The following is a 21,869-nucleotide window of genomic DNA, read 5'->3' as shown; positions in this document are numbered from 1 at the left end:
GTAGTTTTATGTGCATTTTTACAGTTTATTTTAAAGCCTCTTAGGCATTTGTGTTATTTTATATTGGCTGCACTTTGTGCGTTTTATTCTTAATAAATTCATGAATGGATGGTGTTCAGCGAAAAGAGCGTTAAATATATGAGAGTGAAAAAATCAAAGTTGAGTCAAGATTCAGTTTCAATGGTCAGGATTGAAGTCAAGATTTTCTAGTGGAAACAAGAATGAAGGTCCAGGTCAAGATAGACTTTTTGTCAAGAGTAATGGTCAAGATCAAGATTGGGTAGTCAAAATCCAGAAAAAAAATCAAGATCTTGACAACCCTGATCTACATTACCCAGCAATTTTTTGAGCAAAATTTCAACAAATCTATAAATTTCACTCGCAAAACAAGTAATTTGGCCATAGAATTTTATTGCAATCGTGCAAAAAATGACATACCCCGATTAAAATATAATCTAAAGCCAGCTTCAGTGTTTCCTGACTAGAAATCGGTTTACCACGTGTAGAAAATCAAAAACAATTGACTCCAGCTTATGAAAAAATCAAATAATTAAATTGTCAATTCGAGGAAAACCCAGGAACAACATTTTACCTAGTTGAACGATAATACAGTATATACATTCAAAATTCTTTTTCCAAAAGATCAGTAAACGTAAGGAACAATTTTCAGCAAAATATATCCTCAGATGACGTACTGTCTGACTGAAAAATTAAATTAAGATTCAAGAATATTGATATATCTCTAATTAAGATCAGAAAAAAAATTGACAATAAATCTAGCGTCACAGAAAGAAGCATCGAGTTGGCTAAGCGTGCTAGACTTAAAAAAACAAGTTTTCTCTCAACAAATCAAAGTTTAAAGATGATTACATCTGAGATATGGATGGGAACCACTAAACACCCCAAATACGTGCCCATGTGGACAACCGTTCACACTGACACTCCCTCTACTCTGTCCCAAAAGTGGATACACTCACCTAAGACACAATGAAATTCGCGATACCTTTGTGACACTCCTGGACGAAGTATACCATGATTTTGAAATAAAGCCGAAACTTCAATCGTCGGAAGGCGAAAGCTTTCACAACACAACAACCACTACTGAAGATGCGGCTCGACTTGACATCAAGGCAAATGGATTCTGAGGAGGCCGATTAAGTCGAACCTTTTTCGATGTAAAATTTTTTAACTCCCATGCTAAATCCTGCCCCAAAACTATATCTGACGCCTACAAATATCATGAGAGTGTCAAAACAATAAAATACCAACAAAGAATTCTGGATGTGGAACACAGCAGCTTTGTTCCACTCATTTTGGCGTGTACCGAAGGAGCAGCTCCAGGCTCTACAAAAACCATCCAGAAACTAGCAGAGAAACTAAGCGAGAAACGTAACGAATCATACTCGGACACAATAAACTTTATAAGAACAAAAACAAGTTTTGCACATCTGAGGAGTGCAATCCTCTGCCTAAGTGGGTGCAAAAATCTTAAAAATACATCCAACATAGACAATTCTGTTTGTGCTATAATCGAGGAGGGTAGATTTTAATTGACAAATCTCTTGATGCATTTATATCGACTTGATTTATTCATAAAATTTTGCCGATGTATTTATTTAGCGTTGGTACGGCCCTATCCAACCTGTGCACGTACCGTCGCATGACGGAAGGGCCCATTTTAATTGACCTTTTTTTTATTAGGGAAGATCCTAGTGACAACCAATGGTAAACTGTCATGGAAAGACTTCAAATTTATTTGAGTTTTTCTGATTGCCTTATTAATATTTTAGTAGTAATTAATGTTTAATGTTTAATTATGTATAATGTGAAAATCTGTAAATTAAAAGTGAAATGTGAAGGAGACTTACACTTGCTTCTTGAAAGTTATTTCAATTCACCAATTAAGTGTTCTTTTTTTGTGACAGTTTAAAGTAACAATATTTCAGATCTTATGCCTCTCGCTACTAGACGAATCAACCCTGAGAGTCTGTCAATAACTGATGCAAACAGCTGGGAGGACTTTTCAAATGCGTCCTTCACGCAAGTTATCCGGCAACTGGGCGATCTTAGTCATCTAGCTCAAGATATTTTTAAAGAGCTGATCGTTAAAGCCGACAATGTTAACCAGCGAACGAATGCTCTTAGAACCAGATTAGATGATGTACAGTCTCAAGTGCACAGACTCAACCCATCCGACGAAACATGTTGGTTTGATTTATTTATCAAAACTCATGTTTGATAAAAACAGTTATTATGAAAATGTGTGAGATCGGGTTTAATTTAATTTTTTAAAACATTTTTTGAGACGCTTTGGAAAAGTGTTTCACTTTTTTCAAAAAAAACCTTACCGCAAAAACGACTCTACCGATTTTCAAAAAAGTGGTTCCAATGGGAAGTCCACCCACTACCCTATGTGCCTGCATAATTCCTAGTCTTTTTTTTTTACCTTACTCCACTTTCTGTGTGTGTGTGTGTGGGGGGGGGGGGGATTTTGACCCATATTTTTGGGTTTTTTTTACATCTTAAAAGCTACCCTGCCAAATCTAAGATATTGAATGAAATGGTTAAAACATGTCGTGTGAAGCTGCATTAGCGGCTATGCCCATTTTTTTTACACAAAAAGTTATGGCCTCGAAAAAGTCAAAACTGATTTTTTACCGTTTTTGGAAACTTTTTGACTTTTCTCAAAAACTACCCTCCCAATTCTGAATTTTTGTTTTCAATCAAAAGGACAGGTAATGAAAATCTCCCCTGAATCAATTGACACACCTAATTTTTTTTAACACGGAAAGTAATGACCTTCTAAAAAATCAAAACTGATTTTTTGACCATATTTTTTTTTCAAACTTTTTGGCTTTTTTTTTTGAAAAACTACCCTCATAAATATTTGATTTTGGATTCAAACTTTGAGTTTTTTCTTTTTTAGAAGGGTTTAAATATCTTTGTTTTGCAGACTGGTAAGAACAATTTTTAAGAATGAACTGTCATTAGTTGGGTCTATTCTATATAACTAAAGGCGACGTGTATGAAAGTTTGGTATTGTTCAGTCGGCCTGCCTTTCAACACTCCGATTCGTTGTCCGTGGAATTCAAGGATGCTTTAAATCGAAAAACTGAAGGCTTGTTATAGTGTATGTGAATGTTTTGTTTCAGTAAATCTGACGGACGTCAATAAACGACAGCCGTTCAAAGTGACGCAGAGTGAGCAGCTGAGCTTCCTGGTAGCAGGCACCAGACCCCAGTCAATCAAGGCTATGTATGAGGCATGTGAACCCCCTCCGGACATCGACAGATGGACCATGTCAGTAGACCCAATATCAGTTCCCCTCTTAATGGTCACTTCTCATTATTAAGAGTCATGAACGTAGTGAATACTCTTAGGTCATGGCGATTTTTTTGTTGTTTTACAGGAAAAAGTCTTAAAATTTGTAAAGGACCAAATGTACATTTTCGCGGTTTGAACTTTGATTTTTTTTAACTTGAGTTCATTTTCTTTGTTTACTCTTGCGATCAGCTTAGTGTATTATTACGAGCCTTGTTTTTTCTAAGCTAACTCGCAAATAAAAGTGTTCACTTGTTTCCTTTTTGATAAAAACAGGTACTATGAAAATGTATAGGATCGGGTTTTTTAATTTTTTATATTTTTTTATATAAAACGCTTTGGAAAAATTTCTCACTTTTTTCAAAAATTTAGTTTTCTCCAAAATTACTTGACTGATTTTCAAAAAATGGTACCAATGGAAAGTAGTCTACTACTCTGTGTGCCGGTATAATTCCCCAGTCTATTTATGTTTTAACCCACTTTTTACAGCCTGCGGAAATGAGTGTGGGATCGTGTAGATTGTGGGATCGACAATTACGTGTAGATTGTGGAATGAAAGTCTTGTAATTAGTTTTTTGGTACATGGTAAATCAATGGTAAGAGTTTTGGGCAGGCTCTCACAGTCCAGTCTCTCGTTTATCGTGTTCTGTGTGAACGCTACAACGTAATCGTGGAAAAAGATCGTTTTTGAATCTGCTCTAAATTAATCTCTGCAACCATTTTTTCCCAACTTTTCCCAGTCTCCTTTTTTCCCCGAACAGTTACAATCATACAAGTTTTCCTCAGCAAGAGCTACATATAGCGAATCCGTATCCATTTCGAATTCCTCAAACTTCTTTACATCTCAAAACTTGTCAAAAATTTTTGTTGTAAAGCTCAAGCATTCTCAGCTTTGCATACTACAGAATAAAAAACCCGACAATTATGGGTTCTCTGTGCTCAATTTTTGACTTTAGTAACTCAATCTCATACAAGTTTTTCTGAACAGTGTTCAATCATTTGAAGAGTGGTTCATTAATTGCTTTGTGTGCTTTCTCATCATTCAAATACTTTGTGATCCTATGTCTCGATCTATTCAATATCAGGTAACCGTAGGATGAATTACCTTAAAATTTCATAGTCTCTGCAATAACTCCGGATAAAGGGTTCTCGTCTCTTTCACTTCTTGCATCAACAACTGACTGAACAAACTACCTGTTGAAGTATTTTCGAGGGGAATTCTGTACAAAGCGGTAAACTTTTGTACACTGTAAACAAGCTCCATATAGAAATTGAAGAGAGTAATGATAGAAGCATTTTCCAGTTTGGAATTAGATACTAGCATTCGCTGGGGGTGCTTAAGAAGATCATTTTCAATTGCATATTTTTGTATATATTCCTCGATATCATGTATTCCAACTTCGGTGTTTTTTTTTTGAAGATTGGAGGAAAATTAGCAAATTTTGCTTTCAGTTCATCTGGAACCACTAAGTCACACTGAATATAGCCTGAAGGGATCCATCTCCTATTTTTTCCAGTAAACATTCTGTACAGAAAGGTCTTTTATAGAGAAAGTTGGATGGGATGTGAATCCTAATTTTTTTGTTCGTTTTGAAATTTTGCCACCACTCATATTCCCAAATCTCTTCGATTTTGTATCCTTTTTCGCAATTATATTCCCGTCTCAAATAATATATCACTCGCTTTTTGTTTCCTCTCAATATCTTCATCGCTCATTGATGGACGAGCTTCCTGGCGAGGACAGTAGTGGTGATAGCATCCCGTAGCTTCAAACACTTTTGCAGTGATCGCAATATCCATCTACATTGAAACAGTCAATTTTCTTTTGATTTTCAGATGTGTGGAAGCTGTCAATTCTGCATTATGGTATTGTTTCTTGGTAAAAATACATGACCATGTTCTCAAAATAGCGAGAACAGCTTTTTGCCTGAACACAATTGATGGTACACCCGTCATATCCTCTCTAATTTTCTCGCACAAAGCTGTCACTTTCGCAAAATGGGTAGAACTTTTCATTGGTTAATTTGTGCAGACAATTTTTTGCCAGATTTGGAAGAGTACGTCCAAGTTTTAGCATATCAATTTCTTTCTGATGATAAAACTGAACCATTTCTTGCATTGCTTCAAGGGTTGGAACAACATCTTTGTTGTAACACCGCAAAAAATCCTTAAATGTAATCATTCCATTTTTCTGCCAAATCTGTAAATATTTGTAATTATCCCCTCCAGATGCTGGTACTGTTTTGATTTGAAGTTTCTTCAGTGCTTGTTGCTCATCAAGTCCACTTGATCTTAGGTTCTGATAATTCTTAAAGTCTTTATCAAGTTGGTTGTTGTTCTCAGTTTACTGAAAAAGGCTTCGTATGGAGGTAACTCTTCATTCTATCGCTTGTCGGCACTGTCAAACCACTCATAAGGGAAAATTTTTTTGTCTCACTTGCTGTATAGGCTTTAAGAAACGAATCTAAAGATGTTGCTCCGCCCAAAAACTTCATGATATCTAGAAACTGTATGTCTCAAAACTTGAAGGATATGAAATCGTTGGCCTTTTTGATGACCATTGGTTCAGCTTCTTTATCATTGATTCAGAAGGGAATCAGATAGCTCTTGATCAAGTTCGGATCATATCTTCCACTGTTGAATCCGAATACAGGTAACGGGTTAAGATATCTCTTTAGATTTTGTTTCAATTCAATCAGCTGATTTTTCTGAATTCTTAAAAACTGGGTTGACATTTCAGTTTCTCTGTGTCCTCTTTACATTCGTCTTCATACTCAGTTGGATAATTTCGACATCTTTCTTTCAGCTCCTGGAAAATTTTGGTCATTTGCTTGTTCACTACTCTTCCAACATCTTGAAATTTACTTCTCATTTCGATTCTACTTTTCTCTGCCAAAATTTCATGGTTGATTACAAGTTTTTGCGGGTCCTTAAAGAAAGAGAAATTGGTTCATCTATCAGATTCGAGGATATTGATACAGAAATTGGAACGTGTTTTCCAATCCAAGTTGTTGCTTTGGTAGCTTTCAGTTCGTGTGTTGGAACACATATTGACTCAAAATCGAAAAAGGCTACCAAATACCAAAGTTCGAATTAAACTAAATCGAGCTAGACCTAATTTTTACATGCTATCTGATAATCCAAATGTAAGTCTTAAAATTGTTGTTTTTTTTGCTGTTTACTAGAAGAATTTTAGTTGCTGAACGTAATCATCAATACTTACAATGGAATCTGGAAATAATACCTGCTCAATACAATTACATGAAAACTATAGCAAGAACCTTTATCATTCCATCTCGTCAAAACCAATTCTTACAGGAAAATATATACAATAACGCTCCAATAAGAACAATAGCTGTTGGAATGATTACAAAATCAGCTGCTGCGGGATCTTTTCATGAAAATCTTTTCATCTATGAGAGGATATTTTGCGGAATCCTTTCATGAAAACCCTTTCATCGATGAGACAACTATTTCATTTGAGAGAGCTTAGATTTCTCCGGAGTGCAAAAGCAATTTTTTCAATAGATACAAATTCTCCTTGTCGCCCTTGTGTTATAACAATGAAAGCAATGCAATTAAGTGAAGATTTCCCAGCTCTTCCTATGGAAAATTTTCAAATTCACTATATTCTTGTTTTTGATTTGACTTCACTACAGGTTGCAGCTGAACAGTTGCATTATCCAGAACTTAGTGGAGAACGCTTTCGATTGGAAATGTTTTTCCAGTTTCCCTTGGAGCAGGTAACCGAAGTGATAGTCGTGGGAAAAAGACTATCAAATGTTCAAATTGACAAATTCGGAACAGTCGTTAAGTGTTCATTTTTTTTAGTTTCCAGATTCCTATAAAAATTTGGTAGTTTTTTTGGGTTTTTTCATTGTTATTGTATCTATTTTGTTTTTCTTCATGCCTAAGTCTCTAGAAAAAGTCCAAAGTGAATGCTGTTTAATTGAAAATCCGAGAAGTTTCTTCAACCTAGACTGTGAAACAGTGTTCAATAACCTTTGTCGAGTTCATAAGACTTGTGTATGGGACTTTGTTGATTCAATACCTAAATGCGTGTGATAAGTCATTCATCTTATTTTTCACCCTAAAATGCATTATCAAGCTATCAATTTTTTTGCTTTTAGATGAAAATCAACAAAAAATTGCAAAGATGGATAATTTTAATTTTCTGCAAATTATAGAAAGATTTGCTGAGCTCAGGTTCAAGTACATGATCTTACCCCACTGAAAAAGTAGCTCAACCAATAAAATACTCTTTTGCAATCATCAACTCAGCTCCAAGGAATGATAGAGGAGAACACTGGATCATGATTGCTCGACTGGACAAAACTTACTACTTTGCTGATTCTGTGGGTCGAAAAAGAACAACTTATTCCTTTCTAACAAAAAAGTATTGGCGAATGGTTCCCAGAAAACTACAAAAACTGATAATTGTGTCAATTTTACACAATTTATTCAGCATTTCTTCTTTTTAAATTCTACCAGAGAAACTTGAATAATATTGATGATGTGCATGTTTTGAATTTTATAAGTAATTTCATGTAAATGTGTAGTTTTTTAATTTCAAGTGTAAATTATTGCAGTAAATGTACTATACGCTGCAGTGATTTATATACTTTCTTCGTAATTCATTTTTTTCTCAAAATTTTCTTTCAGCTATCTCGAGCATATCAGATAAAACCAGTCGGAGCTTGAATTAGATCAGTTATTATCGTGTTCTGAAAGTTTTTGGAAAAAATTTTAATTTTTTTGATTAAAAATCTCAGTTTTTGCGCATCTTACCATTGACTTACCATGAACCAAAAAACATAATACCTTCATTCCACAACATACACGTAATGAAACATTAATGCTTATCAATTAAATAACGCGCGTCCAATTTTTTGCTAAAGAACTTCACACTTCCACACAAAGCCCAACAAATACCATTTTTACCATTCTCTTACCATCACACAAACCATGAAACCTTTCCCATTCTAGTCCCTATCTTATTACATTGTAGACTCTATACCCAATGTTGAAACATAGCCAAGGTTAAAACACGGGGTTCACCCAGTACCATACCCCCAACCACCTCCGCTCACTCTTCTTCTAATTGAAGCCCAATTTTTAATTTTTTGAAATTACCTTTTTCATCCAGCATCAGTGCAACAAAGTCAAAAATTATCAAACAGGTACCTCCAGATCTAGCTGGGGCTCCAGTTGGAAGTTTCACTGTAGCATTGGAAATTGCATAAAATTTGTTCTCTCCGTTATTTGCGGCTAGCCTTTGGTGTCTATTAAGCTTCCGTGGCTGAGCCGTTAGTATATGAGACTCTTAATGTCTAGGTCGCAAGTTGGAATCTCAGAGTTAGACGATTTTTTTTTACTAACTCGAGGCTTATTTCTAGTTTTTATTATTGCTCTTTATAGAGCTGCTTTTTGTCGTGTTCTCACAAGTGCTTGCGAAGGGAAACTTCGCCTCTGTGTAAAAGGAGGGCATTTTCTACTATCGAAGAGCACAAGTGTAAAAGCTACGAAAAACGTGATTTTCGATTTTTTTTTCAGATTTCCAGAGAAAAAAATAATTTACATATTGATTCAGTTTTTTCAAAATCGTTCAATTTTATCAAATTAGTGTCAATCATTTTGTTCTTGAATTTCAAAGAACTTTAATTTCATATAATTTTTTTTTTCGAAAGTTGAAGTTTTTTTCTTAAAAAAACTCAGTTTCTCTTTTCCAACTGTCTGTTGACTTCGTTTATCCTTGCAAATCAAAATGCTTTAAATATTAGAATTGAAGCTCTAACCGAACAATCTCCCCGCCATCCTACAGTTTTCGAAAATAAACTTGAATGTACTCTAAATTGATTGAAGCAAGAGCTTTATTTTGAGAAATCTTATTGAAACTTGATAATTAATATAGGTGATTAACGCATAGAAATGCAATCCCATCCCCTATCAATTATTGAAAGCCAGTTGAATTGCGCGTTTGTTTCGAAAGTTTTTTAACTCATGCGATAGAGAAGCGATTGTTTTGCAAGCGGAGTACTAAACATTTACCCGTAACAACTTTTTGTACAAGAATCATCTCCGTGCGATTCCGAGCCGAACAGATGCTCGCCAACAGACAAAATTTGAGCTTGTTTCAGTTTAAATATCCTTCCTTTTCGAAATGAAAAAAGGTATATTAAGATTTAGTCCGCTAAAATTGTTTCTAATTCAGCTAAAATACGTATTTTTTTAAGAAACCTAAGCATAAAAATTTCACGCAATCAACAATTTTAAAATGCAAAACAGATCGAACTGTCTCGCTTTCTTTCAGAGATTTGTTTTAAAATTCAGACTTGATTTCGATTGGCTAATGTAATTTCCTGCTATTTGTTTCTTTTGCCATCAGGTATTCTCCCTAATTAATGTTGAGTTTGTTTATGCATTGAATTTTGTTTGTCTAGCAATGGAGAGGTGTCCAGGCTGAAGAAGTACACTGATCCCGCCTTCTTCTTCAACATCTGGGCAGCTGAGCTCATGAAGAAGATTGACAAGGCCAACGAGCAGATTGACAACAAAAAGGTACAACAACTCAGCTCACTCGAGTTATTGATCATTTTTGTTCAACTTATTAAATCTTCGAAAAGTTTCGCAGCTTTTAGGGCATCGATTGCTTTTCTCCAAAGCCATCACAAAAGTGTTGCCGATGGACACTTCAAAGAATTCGGGGAACAAATTTGACCTAAAAGCTCGATTAACTCAAAATTTCATTTGTGCAATACACTTGTCGCTAAGTATAGTGCTGATTGAAGTTATCCGGATAGCGCGAACAAGATGTGAAATTGAAATCGGTTTTTTTTTAAAATCTGATTAATGTTGGACCTCAACTGATTAGCACAGTTTTTGTATAGATTAAAAAAGGGAACAATTTTCGAGGCAAATTCGGACGCCACGATTCCCCCCTAAAATAGGTAGTTTTATTGGTCAAATTGACGCAATAATTAATGATAACCATTGCGATTAGCAAGGGCGTTGCAACCGAGCACCAGACTTTTTCCCGTAAATAACTTTCGAACGTGAAATCGTTACACGTGTTTTTTTTGGTGAATTACAGATTTCAGTTCAAGGAGCATTCTGCGCTTGTTGCTCAGTGGTAACACCGATGCTTGAGACGACAAAGCCAACGTATTGAATTTAATTAGTTTCAAGAGTTAATGCGGAATTGAAGGGTCCTTGCCTTGTCAATAAAAGACGAGGACGTGCTCTCTTTTTGTTTAGGGGCCGGATGGAGCTCTGAGTCGTTGGAGAGTCGAAAAATTCTCCGAGGGTGGGGAGGGGGATGGGGGTGCGTCTTGTTTTTTTAGTTGTGACCGCGAGCCAAGAATTGCAACTTTTTGTTCAAAATTTCATAAAAAGCCCTAACACCATTTTTTAAAAATTTTCTGGGGCGTAAACAGTCTTGGCAAAATTTGCTCTTCATACACTTCACTTTTCGAAGAGCTGGGAAATCGAATTTGTTCCACCTAACAAAATTTCGACAAAGTTTTCTTTTTTTTGAAAATCCACTCCCTTTGATTCGCCATATTTGAGAATTTCCTAGATACGAAAATGGAAGTTCCCTGAATAGGAGATTGCCATAAAATGGAACTTGTTTTTATCAAATGGAAAATTGAAAAAAAAACTTGAAGATTGGGCTGATTGTGATTCTTGAGATCAGTTGGATATGACTATCATTGCTTTGATGGTCTCATCATTAGCGCAGAAATCTTTTTCGCTACAAGAGGTTCATTTTTTGCTATATTCTTGTTCCTAGTAAAATGAAATTAATGGGTGAAATATTTCTGTTTGTTTGAAGGAGCAAAGAAGAAAAGAGATAAGCAGACAGCAGCCAGGAAAGGCCAAGACTCTGGCGGAGGAAACCCGCCGACCCAAAATGCAGTATGAGCCAAACAGAAAAGCTCCCGAGCCGCCCTCGGTCTCTGATAACTACATCAATATCACCCCCAAGAAAGATTCGCCTGGCGACAAAAACTCTGCGGGAACCCCTGATATGTTTCCAGCACCCCCGCCAGCCATTGTAAAGGGAGCAGTTTCGAACCCTATGGATGCATCGCCAGAACTTAAGCATAAGGGAGGCTCTGCCCCGCCATCGGGTCCAGCGCCTCCTCCGCCCATGGGATCCGGAGGGCCGGCGCCTCCTCCGCCACCACCCCCTCCAATCATAGAAGCACCACCTCCTCCAGGCCTAAAATCAATCCCCTCGAATGCTGGTGGACCAGCACCGCCACCACCTCCCCCAGCGACGGGTCCAACGACAGGGGCTCCTCCGCCTCCTCCACCGCCCCCACCAGGAATACCGACGACTGGAGCTGCCCCGAGACCCCCAGCACCACCTGGCGGCGGAGGGCCTCCACCTCCCCCACCACCACCTCCACCTCCGGGAACTGGAGCACCGTCTGCACCTAGACCTCCGAAGCCACAAGGAGCTGGAACATCATCACCGAGACCTAAACCGGCGCCTGCTCCCGTGGACGACCGTTCTAATCTGTTGAACCAGATTCAAAGTGGAGTAAAATTGAGGTCGAAAACCGAGCAGAAGCCTATCGCTCAGGCATCCAAAACGGAGGATAGTCACTCCAATCTGCTGGAGGGTATCAAGGGTTGTAAGTAGATGTGATAGAATGTTTTAATCTTGGAATGTTACGGGTTCAATCTGTTTTCCAAACTAACTCGCGTAAATAAGTTTTCTGCAAAACGCTCAATTTTAGTATCTGTGTACTTTTTATATGTTTTATTCGCTTAGTTAGTGGCTGGTGTTTAGAAAAATCAAAGACATATGGCGAAGTTATTAAGAGACTTCTAGATCTAGGTATCAGATGCTCGAATCCAGCAGGCGGCAATTAGTTTTGTTTTAAGGCAGTTTTGTTTCGGAAAATTAAATTTTTTGATTTTTTGAGCAAAAAATACACTACCATATTTGAGATGTTGGGTTCCATCCAAAGAATGGGTTGTGTGTAGTTCCTCTGAGACGCTTTGATTTTTATCACTTTTCACAAAAAAATAGTTTTTTCTCCAAAACCCTTTTACCGATTTCAGAAAAGGGCAGCTATAGAAAGACCGCCTACTCCCAGGTGTCTGCATTCTCCTCTGGCCTCTTTTCTCTTTAGCTTTGTGTCTAAAGCCTTCGAAAAAGTCTGTGGGGTGAATATTTGACCGATATTTTTGATTTTTTTTTTTCATTTTTGCTTAAAAACAACCTATCAAATCTGAGATTTTTGTTTCAATGAATAAAGCAAATTGGGAAGGCTCTAGTCCATTAGCGGCTACGCACAAAATTTTTTTATATTAAAATTATGGCACTCAGAATAGTGTAGTTTTTGATTTTTTTGACCGTTTTTGAATTGAAAACTTTTCTCGAAACTAACCCTCAAAAACCGGGGTTGTGGAGTCAATGGAGATAACAGGTAGTGGGAAGCTCCCCTGCATTAGTGGTCACTCACAATTTTTCTACTCAAAAAGTTATTGTCCTCGGGAAAAGTTAACTTTTTGAGTTTTTTAGCGTTTTTTTCTAAATTTTATGTATTTTACCAAAAAATTACACTCTCATCTGAGGTGTTGGGTTCAATTCAAAAAAGCTTTGACAAGCTCCTTTCCATGCGCGACTACGTTCAATTTTTTTTGACACAAAAAATTATTCTGACCCTAAAAAAATCATGTTTTGATTTCTTGACCGTTTTTTGAAACTATTTGACTTTTCTCGAGAACTACCCTGCCAAACCTGGGTTTTCGGGTTCAATTGAACTTACAGGTCGGGTGAATCTCTTCTGCATAAGCGGCTATGCGCAATTCTATCCTGCCAAGTTAACTATCCCGCCTTCAAGCAAGTGAAAATTTTGACCGTTTTTTGAAAGTTTTTTGACTTTAATTGAAAATAATCGTGCCAATGTTCAGCTCAAGTGTTCAATCGAGAAACCCGGTTTTGGGAATTTTCTCTACTTTACCGGCCACGACATGCTTTTAGCAGAAAAATATTACGGTTTCGGAAGTTCAAGTCTTTGAACTTTGACCGTTTTTTTTAGAAACTTTGAGTTTTCTCAAAAACTGCTCTGTCAAATGTTAGATGAAAAGTTCAATCGAAAGAAGCGGTTGCCAGAATTTATCCTGCAGAAGCGGCGCCTTTTAGTTTTTTGTAAGAGAAATGTTGTCTTTGGGAAAATTCCAGAATCTCAAATACGCCTTTCGTACCTTTCTCTTTTCGTACCTTTCGCTTTTCGTAAAAAAATATCAAAAAGTATATCCAGCTTTAGCTGGGCCATAGGTGTCCTTCATCGAGTTATACGAAAATTTTGGTTCACCTATTTTTTTTCTCAATATTTTTCGTTTTTTTTCTTCATTTTTATGATTGTGTTGCATCGCATGATTGTGTTGTAATAGTTCATGCAACAAGACGACCATGCCATTATAATATGTGCCATTAAGTAATGATGGATTGATTGGGTGTGCCAATGGTCGACATGGAAAGAAATTTGATTTTCTTTGATTCATGTACTTTTTTATTGTTTGACTTGGAAATGGATGTTTTTCGAGTGTTCTGATCTGTAGAGTATGCCAGCTTGTATTGTTGTTTTGAGTCTGTGTGTTGTTGTAGTCAGCAAGAACAAATTGAAGAAAGTGCCCCCGAAAGAAGAGACGAAGCCGAAGGGCTCAACTGCTCCGATAGGGGGGACTGTGGAAGAGTTGATGCAGAGTTTCCGCACAGCCATCCGCTTCACGGAAGACGACGACGAGGAGGATGAGGACGCCAATGGACCTGAATGGTGAACAACTCACGGTTTAAGAGAACATGGTGTGATGATGGGGATCATAGATGAGATGAAGTGAATTGTTGAAAATACTGGCGAATCGATTGAATCAGGGGCTGATTTAAGAAAGGCATGGATCACCCCCTCCCTCTCTCTCGCTCTTTACTCGACTGAGGAATTCGACCCCTTCATCGCGCAAAAGTAGCATTTTTTTGGGCCGACGAAGTGAAGATATTGCAAGAGGCGCTTTGGCAAACAACGCCTTCAAAAAGTGTTTTTTTTTTCCGCAAAATTTCTTAGGTGTTGCCCCTAGCTTTAACAAAAAAAAATAAGGTAATTCGGGTGTTTCAGGAGAGCTCAGAAATTCAATTTGCCTGACATAAAAACAAAATCAGTAACTTTCGAATAAAAAAAGTAGAAATTCGGAATGAAATCCCCCAGCGTGATCCTAGAAAATCATAGATCCACCCCTGCCCTGAATTAGATAAACTTAAATTTATACATACTTCTTGTTTAAATGAAATATTTAGATTCGCGTTGAAGTTGAAAATTACAAAAATGGTTTTGTAATTGTCGAGAAATTTAATGCAGTTGATCCAAGACGCTTTTGTGTTTTAAAGCTTGATATATTTCGGGGATCCTTGTCATATTGCAGCGCTTTTAAACGGTATCATTGTTTCACTCTTTGCCATGAACGCTACTGTATAATCGAGCAGAATATTACATTCTTGTCATTTCTGAGGAGAATCTTCAATTTGAATGAGGAAACATCGTGCCCTGTGAAACGATACTTGATCGTTGTACAAATATGATTAACAACTAGAGCACTGTTCAATCATCATTATATGCACAAATTGTTCTAATATTATGATTGTTGAAGCATGCACACTAAGCTGAACAACCTCGAAATCATAATACAAGTCCGAAGCATATTCGTATTTTCGGAAGCTATGCTGCAGTAAATCTTGCTTTCGGTTGAAAGGTTTTTTAAACTATTTATTTGAATTGTGCACGAACGCATATTAGTCATATGTCTAGTTCATAAAAGGCATGTGATTGTCTAAAATTATTTTAATTCTAGTCAGTAAAATTGTTAATTTATGAAACCCGCCGTTTTACAAGTTGCCTAAGATTGTTGTTGAGCAAAAGAAACAAGGATAGCTGGTTACTGTGCAAGTAGACAGAATATTCCGACCATGGTCTTAAAAATCACAACGATTTTTTTTTCAAATTAGTTGTTATTTTTGGCGTGATGTGATAAAGGAGCTGAAACTATTCCACGCAAATTGAAAAACATTTTTGAAGAATGAAAAAATCTTATTTGCGGACAAAGTTTGCAAAAAACGGAAAAAAAAGAAGTTTGAAGTTTTTGATTTAAAAAATGGCGCTTAAATACTCAAAAAAAACCAAGGTTACTCGAGTAACACTAAGTTTATCAAATGGTCGGAACAAATACGAGCTGTCAAACAGTTACAGCAGGTTTCAAACTTGCCAATGAACGTAGTTCAGACTAATATAGGGCGCGATGGCTTTATTTTTCAGGAAAAGTGTTAAGATTTGATCAAACTCAATTTTCCTTTTTTGTGGCAAACTCCACTATCGAACAAAAGTCACGAAAATATTGAACAAACAACTTCTCGTTTCGAAAGTGTTTTAGTTATAAAAATTCCAAGCGACCTTCAAAAATAAACTTTTTAATCCAGTTTTCTCAAATTGATTTATTTATTTCAAGTAAGGGTTAATCGTTAATTATTTAAAAGTGGTTAAACGTAGTTTAGACATTTATGTAGATCGTGATAATTTGAAGAGAAAAAAATTAAAATGCATTGAGGCTCGCATTTACTTTTTTGCGGTTTGACTTTGAGTTCTCTTTATGTTCAGAACATTTCCTTTCTTAGAAGCAAGACAAACTACAAAATGGAACAGCGAAAATTTAAAGGTGGCAAGAAACGTAGTCGACTTCTAACTTTGAAAATGGATTTTATTTATCAGATTTCCCAACGAAACAAAAAAAATGAAACAAAAACATTTGAAAAAGTTTTCTCAAATTGGGGTTATCTTATCGAAAAAATGTTCATCTTAATTTGTTCTAAAACATCAAAAAGCTTTAAATTCATTTATTTTTGTCTCAGAGGTTCGAACGTTTCGATAGAGATTTTACCAAAGAATTTTTTTTCTGAATTTGAGTTCGACTTTTTTCCAACTGTCTGTTGGCTATGTACTTGAATTTCAACAAGCTGTATGGCGATCTAATTTCTTTTTGTTTCTTTGAATTTTGATATTGTTTCAAGAATGCAGTCAGTATTTTTCTGTGTTTTTGCATTCATTGACTTTTTTCCAGTTCTGTTGGCTATGTTTGTCTAATAATTTTCAGACTTATCGACCTAATAATGATGTTTGAATTCCAAAAAATGCAGAGTTTCTTTTTCGAAAACTTCCCTGTCAGATCGGAATAGTACATTTTGGATTTTTTGAGTAGTTCTTCTACCCGACTGCAATGTTTTGTTTTTGCTGGCTAGCTGTGTTTTTGTATCTTAAAAATTTTCGGTTATTCAACTTTTGATAGTGGGAAGGTTTTTGATAGGCATGTAATGCTTAGCAAATTGTATTCCTTTCGTACGAGTTTGATTTTGTTTATAATTCATATTTCTAGCAAAGAGGGGCAGCTAATTGAGCATCTGTTTGATTGATGCAAATATGAATTTTTTCCGACTAGTTGATACAAATGTTGCTGCTCGACTTTTCTGTGCGACCTTTTCCAATGAACCAATCTCCGATGATTATTTGGACTTGCAAGTCATGCCATATATTTTAAGTGTCTTTAATTTGATAGGTAGCGAGCGTATAATCGTACTACTTCATTTTGCCTGAGTCGGACTTCATAAAATTTTTTGAAAGGGATTTGATTTTTTCCGATTTTGGCTAAATCGAGAATAGCTCGTAAAATAACCATTTTAATTGTTTTCAAAGCTCTAATTAGTTCAAAAATCTTTGAATCATGATTTATTTTCCAATTAAATTTTAAAAAGCATGAAAAATTGTCAGAATGTTATCGTTTTTCAGACTGAAGTACACCACTTCTGAATAAAGGTTGACTCCCAATTTAAACTCTACTCTGCCTAACATTTTATCTGTTTTGCCGCATTTTTTTTGTTATTTGTTCCAGTTTTAGTTTACTTAATTCAATTCCTCTTGCGGAACAAAAAACGATAAAAAATACTTATATGAATATACTTACTCAGAGGCGGATTTAGGGGTGGGCGGACGGCCCCTTCCCCCATCAGGGATTCGGCCCCTGGTTGTCTAAATTATTTTAATTTTACCCAAAAAAATTTTAGTTAAAAAACAAAGTTAAGAACGAATTTATTTTTGTATAGAGTGGTTCAATAATGTTAATTGAGCTGGAAAATGAGTACTTGCGATAGTGAAAAAAAATTAAAATAAAATCTATTTGTTGATTTTATTTTTTCATTTTTGTAATCATTTTTTGAGGATTTAAGGTTATATTAGGCGGCAGTGTTTTTATTTCAAAAAAGTGTGATATTCAGCAATTTTTATGGACCCGCGATTCGAATAATTGTGTATCAACAGGCAAGTGAACAATTGTCACAAACCTCTTCTGCTCCACGACGTTTCGACAGCATATTTTTCCGTCATAGAGCCCATTTTTCCGTCATAGAGCGATTAGCAAGCGTTATCAAATCGGATTATAGACTTTTTTTGGATCAATTACTTATTTCACAGAATGACTCGAATCACTTTGTATCTTGGTTCTTAATGATATCTAACTTCTAGGCGTGTCAGGTACGCTTATTCTAGAAGCAACGAATATGCCTGACCTGTTGGTGTAAATCTGACTAAGACCTGTTGGTGTAAAATTTTTGTGTAAAATTTTTGGTTCAATTTTGTTACAATTAGGGCTCTCGGAAAAGACCTTAAAAGTTTTTTCTTACCTTTTTTGAAACTATTTGACTTTTCTTGAAAGTTATTTTCTGTAATCTGAATTTTTTTGTTAACGGAAATAACAGGTTGTGGTAATCTTTTCTGCATAAGAAGCTCCCCCCAAAGTTTTTTCAAAGTTGAAGCTATGATTCTCGGAAACGTAAATTTTTTAAAATATTGGCCGTTTTTTGTAAACTTTTTGATTTTTCTCAAAAAAACTATCACGCCATTTCTTTAGTTGAGTGGTCTCTTGAGGAAGCTCGATTCTGGAAATCTTTGCTAACGCGGGTACGACCTTTGCTAGGACTTTTTGACCGTTTTTTTAGAAGTTTTTACTTTTCTTATAAACTGCCCTGGCTCAGTCGAATGAACTGTTAGCAAAATTTTTTTCTTCAGAAGCGGTGTCATCTTTACTTTTTGTGAGAAAAATGTTATGTCTTTTGAAAGTTTTCAAACTTTTGTCTTTTGTATGGGTAGAAAAACAACTAAAAGTTTGTACAAAGTCGAAGTTTTGAAATTACCCATTTCATTATACATCAGTATAACCAAGTTATCAAAAGACGTACTTCCAGCTTTGGCCCTATGTTGATTTTTCTAATTTTGTGTTGTATCGTAAATGGTGCGAACCTTTATTCCGCCTCTGTGTTTTTTTCTTCATTTTTATGTGATCGGAACAATTTAAGAGAAAAATTATTGTCCTTAGAAAAAGTTCAAATTTGCCTCCCAAAATTTCTGCGAGTAGTCCTTATATAGTAATTAAAACTTTTGAAAAAATTTCAAAAGGAGAGACTTACGGTGTTGTATTTGTCGAGCTGTTTTTTGTCTCATTGAATTAATTTTTTATTTTGAAATTTTTTCTTGTACACTAGAAAACCACCTCAAAAAGTTACAAAAAATCTCTTTAGTTGCAAGTCACCCAATTTAATTGGTTCAGGAAAATTTTACCAGCTTAGGCAAAATTCTGAAGTTTTGCATTTGCGAGAGCAACTGTCATGTAATCGGGACTAGACTTTTTCTTACCGTAAACAACAACACTTCTCACGTGTCATTTTACTTGCCATCCTTACTTGCTTAACAACTTACCGGCTGCTTCCCACTTGAACAAGAGGTAACGCTGTTGCATAAGAACTTTAAAATAGAAGTTCGAGTCCTCGTCGGGCCTAAATTTCAACATGCAAGCAATTGAAATATTTTTCCGGTAAAAATTTATTTGTCAGACTTTAGTTTGTCTGTTCGAGTTTTGTCGTCTTAGTTACCACGTCACGGATTTTGCTTGTGCTGTGATCAAATTTTATTGTAATTGCAAGTGCAATTTAATGTAGCTTCAATGAAGACTAGAAACTTAATAAAGTGTTTTTTGTTTTTCTATTAAATTTTTTCGGCTTGACTGGTGTCTGCCCACAAATATCAAACTCGGTGTCACATCATGGATTTTTCTTGTGTTGTGAGCAAATTTCAAGGCAGCTGCAAGTATGAGTGTTTTTCATTATTGTTTTTAAAGGGATTTATAGAGGACTCTTTATATAAACTTTTTATGTATTTTTTTTTTCAGCTCAACTTGAGTCTGCTCAAAGATTGCTGTCTTTGTTTAATCTTTGTAAGTTTTTTTCTGCTGCTAATTAAATATTCAAAGGTCGTGCATGCTTGCCCTGAATAAAATTCTACCAAGACATACGGAAAATTAAGTTTTTTTCCTGATTGTTTGTATGTGATGTATCGCAAGTGATGTGGAGCTCTGCTTTGCCTCTGTGTTGTTATATGGTTTTGTTAACCTTCATGCAAAAAAAATTGGCACGAAGTTAAATCAATAATTCAAAAATAAACACTTCTCAATGAAATCTTTTGTGACCTCAAAACTAAAGGAATCAAACTTTTTTATTTTAACCTAACAAATTTTTCTACCATTTTTTTTTGTTTTCGGGAGGAGTTTGGTATTCTGGTTTAGTTTAGTATTTTTCTTTTTGTTATTTCACGCTATATCAGTTACCACAGCCAATCATCGTAATGGACGAAGGCCATTTAAATTGCAATTTGAATGATATTGAAAAATTCTAAAAACAATTTTCTCAGTGATGAGAAAAACCAGTTCGAAATTTTTTGATTTTTTGGTCTAATTTCAAGCTAAAAATGTGAGACTAATCAGGCTTGGAAAAAGTTTTTTATGCTTAATTTAAGCCTCGGAAATTTAGTTTACTGGAAAAAAGTTAGTTTTTGGAGTTTTTTGGCGCCAATGTATGAACCAAAACTTGAAAATTCAAAAATTTTCTGCAAAAAAAAACTTGATTTTTTTTTAAACATTTTGTTTTTTTTTACAAAGATTGTTTTCCAATTAGCCTATTTTTCTTATAAATATCAAATCTGTCTAGTTGCAGCCTAGTTCTTCAACTCTGCTTTTTTTCGTTCAGATTTTTTGTCACAGCACGCAGAAAAATTACTCTAATTTGATTTTTTTTCTTAAGACTATTGTCGGAACATTCTGTGCTACTCGCACAGTAACAGGCTATCTTTGTTTAAGTTTTTTTGGTTAGACAATTATTCTAGTAGTCTTTTTTTCTTCTGAATAGCGTGGCCTGCTTTGTTCGTAATATATAGCAAGTAGTGCTACTGCATAATTATAAGTTCTCTTTTACAGCTGACACATTTTACATACTTTCTTACTTGAAGCTTTCGCTTCTCAGTTTTCTAATTTTTATGGAACCATTTTTTTCATACGTATGAAATTCTTAGATTGAAAATGCTGTATTTTGTCTGAAAATGCTCGGAAGCTTTAGCTTCTCAGTTTTAGTAGGGGTTTTTAACGCGTACCTTGCTTCTATTGTACTACAGGTTGAAAAATCAAAGTTTCCAAGCAAAGTGTTTTCAGAAGTAAAAATCACCTAATATACTAAAACAGCGCGCTCCCCTTCAAAATTAGTATATATTGGCGCTGAAGGCGCTTTTAGAAAAATTTTACGGTCAGTTATCCAAAAGTGGATATCTCAAAATAGTACAAAGGAGGGGAATGCATCCCTGAGGAAAAAAAAGCGTCCCCCCTCACCTAAATCCGCTACTGGAAATAAGCGTTAACCTCTGATAAGAAAAAAACGTTTTTCAACTTATGATAGATAATCATCTAATACCACTCGCAATCAACTCCCTGTATGGCGCATGGAAGTCAATGCTTTGCATAACTCTATACTTTCTTAGGCAGTTTACTTTTTTTTATAAAGCTTTTTCTCATTTTTCTTTTTTTTTTAAATAACTCAAATCATTTTGCAATGCTTAAAAAATAGTTGTCAAACATTCTGTTTCGCTCAGCTATATTGGTGACGAAAAACGAACCGCAACTCAAGTGATACAAGGACGAATACAAAAATGTTGGTTTTCCTGTTCACTATTTATAAAACATATTCTGTTTTGAAGTTTTGCTAAGAAGTTGAAGATATAATCAGGATCATATTCGACGCTTACTTCAATATCATTGAGGGGCTGATTATTTTTTGCAATTCACCAATAGTTTTTGTTAGCAATGTTGTTCATTTAATTTTCACCACGAAAGCGAAAAGAAATTGTTGTTAACTTTAATTTCCATGCTTGAGTTCCATTATTTTTTTTGTTACACCGACAAAACATGTTTTGAGTCTGACCCGGCCCCTTAAATTTTGCATGCTCAAAGTATCTGTTTTTTTTTTTAGTTATAAATAGTACAACGTACAACACAACTTTTTCTGAAGCACTCCATCACCAATAAAAAAAGAACTATTAAAAAAAAAACTAGAAGATACAGAAGAAGAAGAAGAAGAAGAAAAAGAGAAAGGGGAAGAATTGTTTTCTCAATGATTTTTGAAC

At 35.4% G+C, this 21,869-nt stretch overlaps 3 protein-coding genes across 3 annotated transcripts in view; 2 read left to right on the top strand and 1 right to left on the bottom strand.

Moving 5' to 3' along the window:
- Positions 1 to 21,869, bottom strand: part of LOC134846440 (uncharacterized) — a 331,689-nt gene that overhangs the window by 199,758 nt on the left and 110,062 nt on the right. The gene's annotated exons all lie outside the window — the stretch shown is intronic.
- On the top strand, positions 1,951 to 15,209 carry LOC134846443 (actin-binding protein WASF2-like). Its single transcript, XM_063863798.1, has 5 exons — positions 1,951 to 2,204; positions 3,153 to 3,300; positions 9,762 to 9,879; positions 11,153 to 11,960; positions 13,946 to 15,209. The coding sequence occupies exons 1-5, from the start codon at positions 1,952 to 1,954 to the stop codon at positions 14,116 to 14,118; spliced, it is 1,500 nt and encodes a 499-aa protein (XP_063719868.1). The 5' UTR covers position 1,951; the 3' UTR covers positions 14,119 to 15,209.
- The window catches only part of LOC134846442 (uncharacterized), a 412,051-nt gene continuing 400,104 nt past the window's right edge, over positions 9,923 to 21,869 (top strand). The window contains exon 1 of the mRNA XM_063863797.1: positions 9,923 to 9,934. The gene's annotated coding sequence lies outside the window, so the exon portion shown is untranslated. The remainder of the gene's footprint in view (positions 9,935 to 21,869) is intronic.

The sequence above is a fragment of the Symsagittifera roscoffensis genome, chromosome 5, assembly GCF_963678635.1.
Source record: "Symsagittifera roscoffensis chromosome 5, txSymRosc1.1, whole genome shotgun sequence".
NCBI lineage: Eukaryota > Metazoa > Xenacoelomorpha > Acoela > Convolutidae > Symsagittifera > Symsagittifera roscoffensis.
The sequence above is the reverse complement of the archived record's forward strand: the minus strand, read 5'-3'. Positions and strand labels throughout refer to the sequence as shown.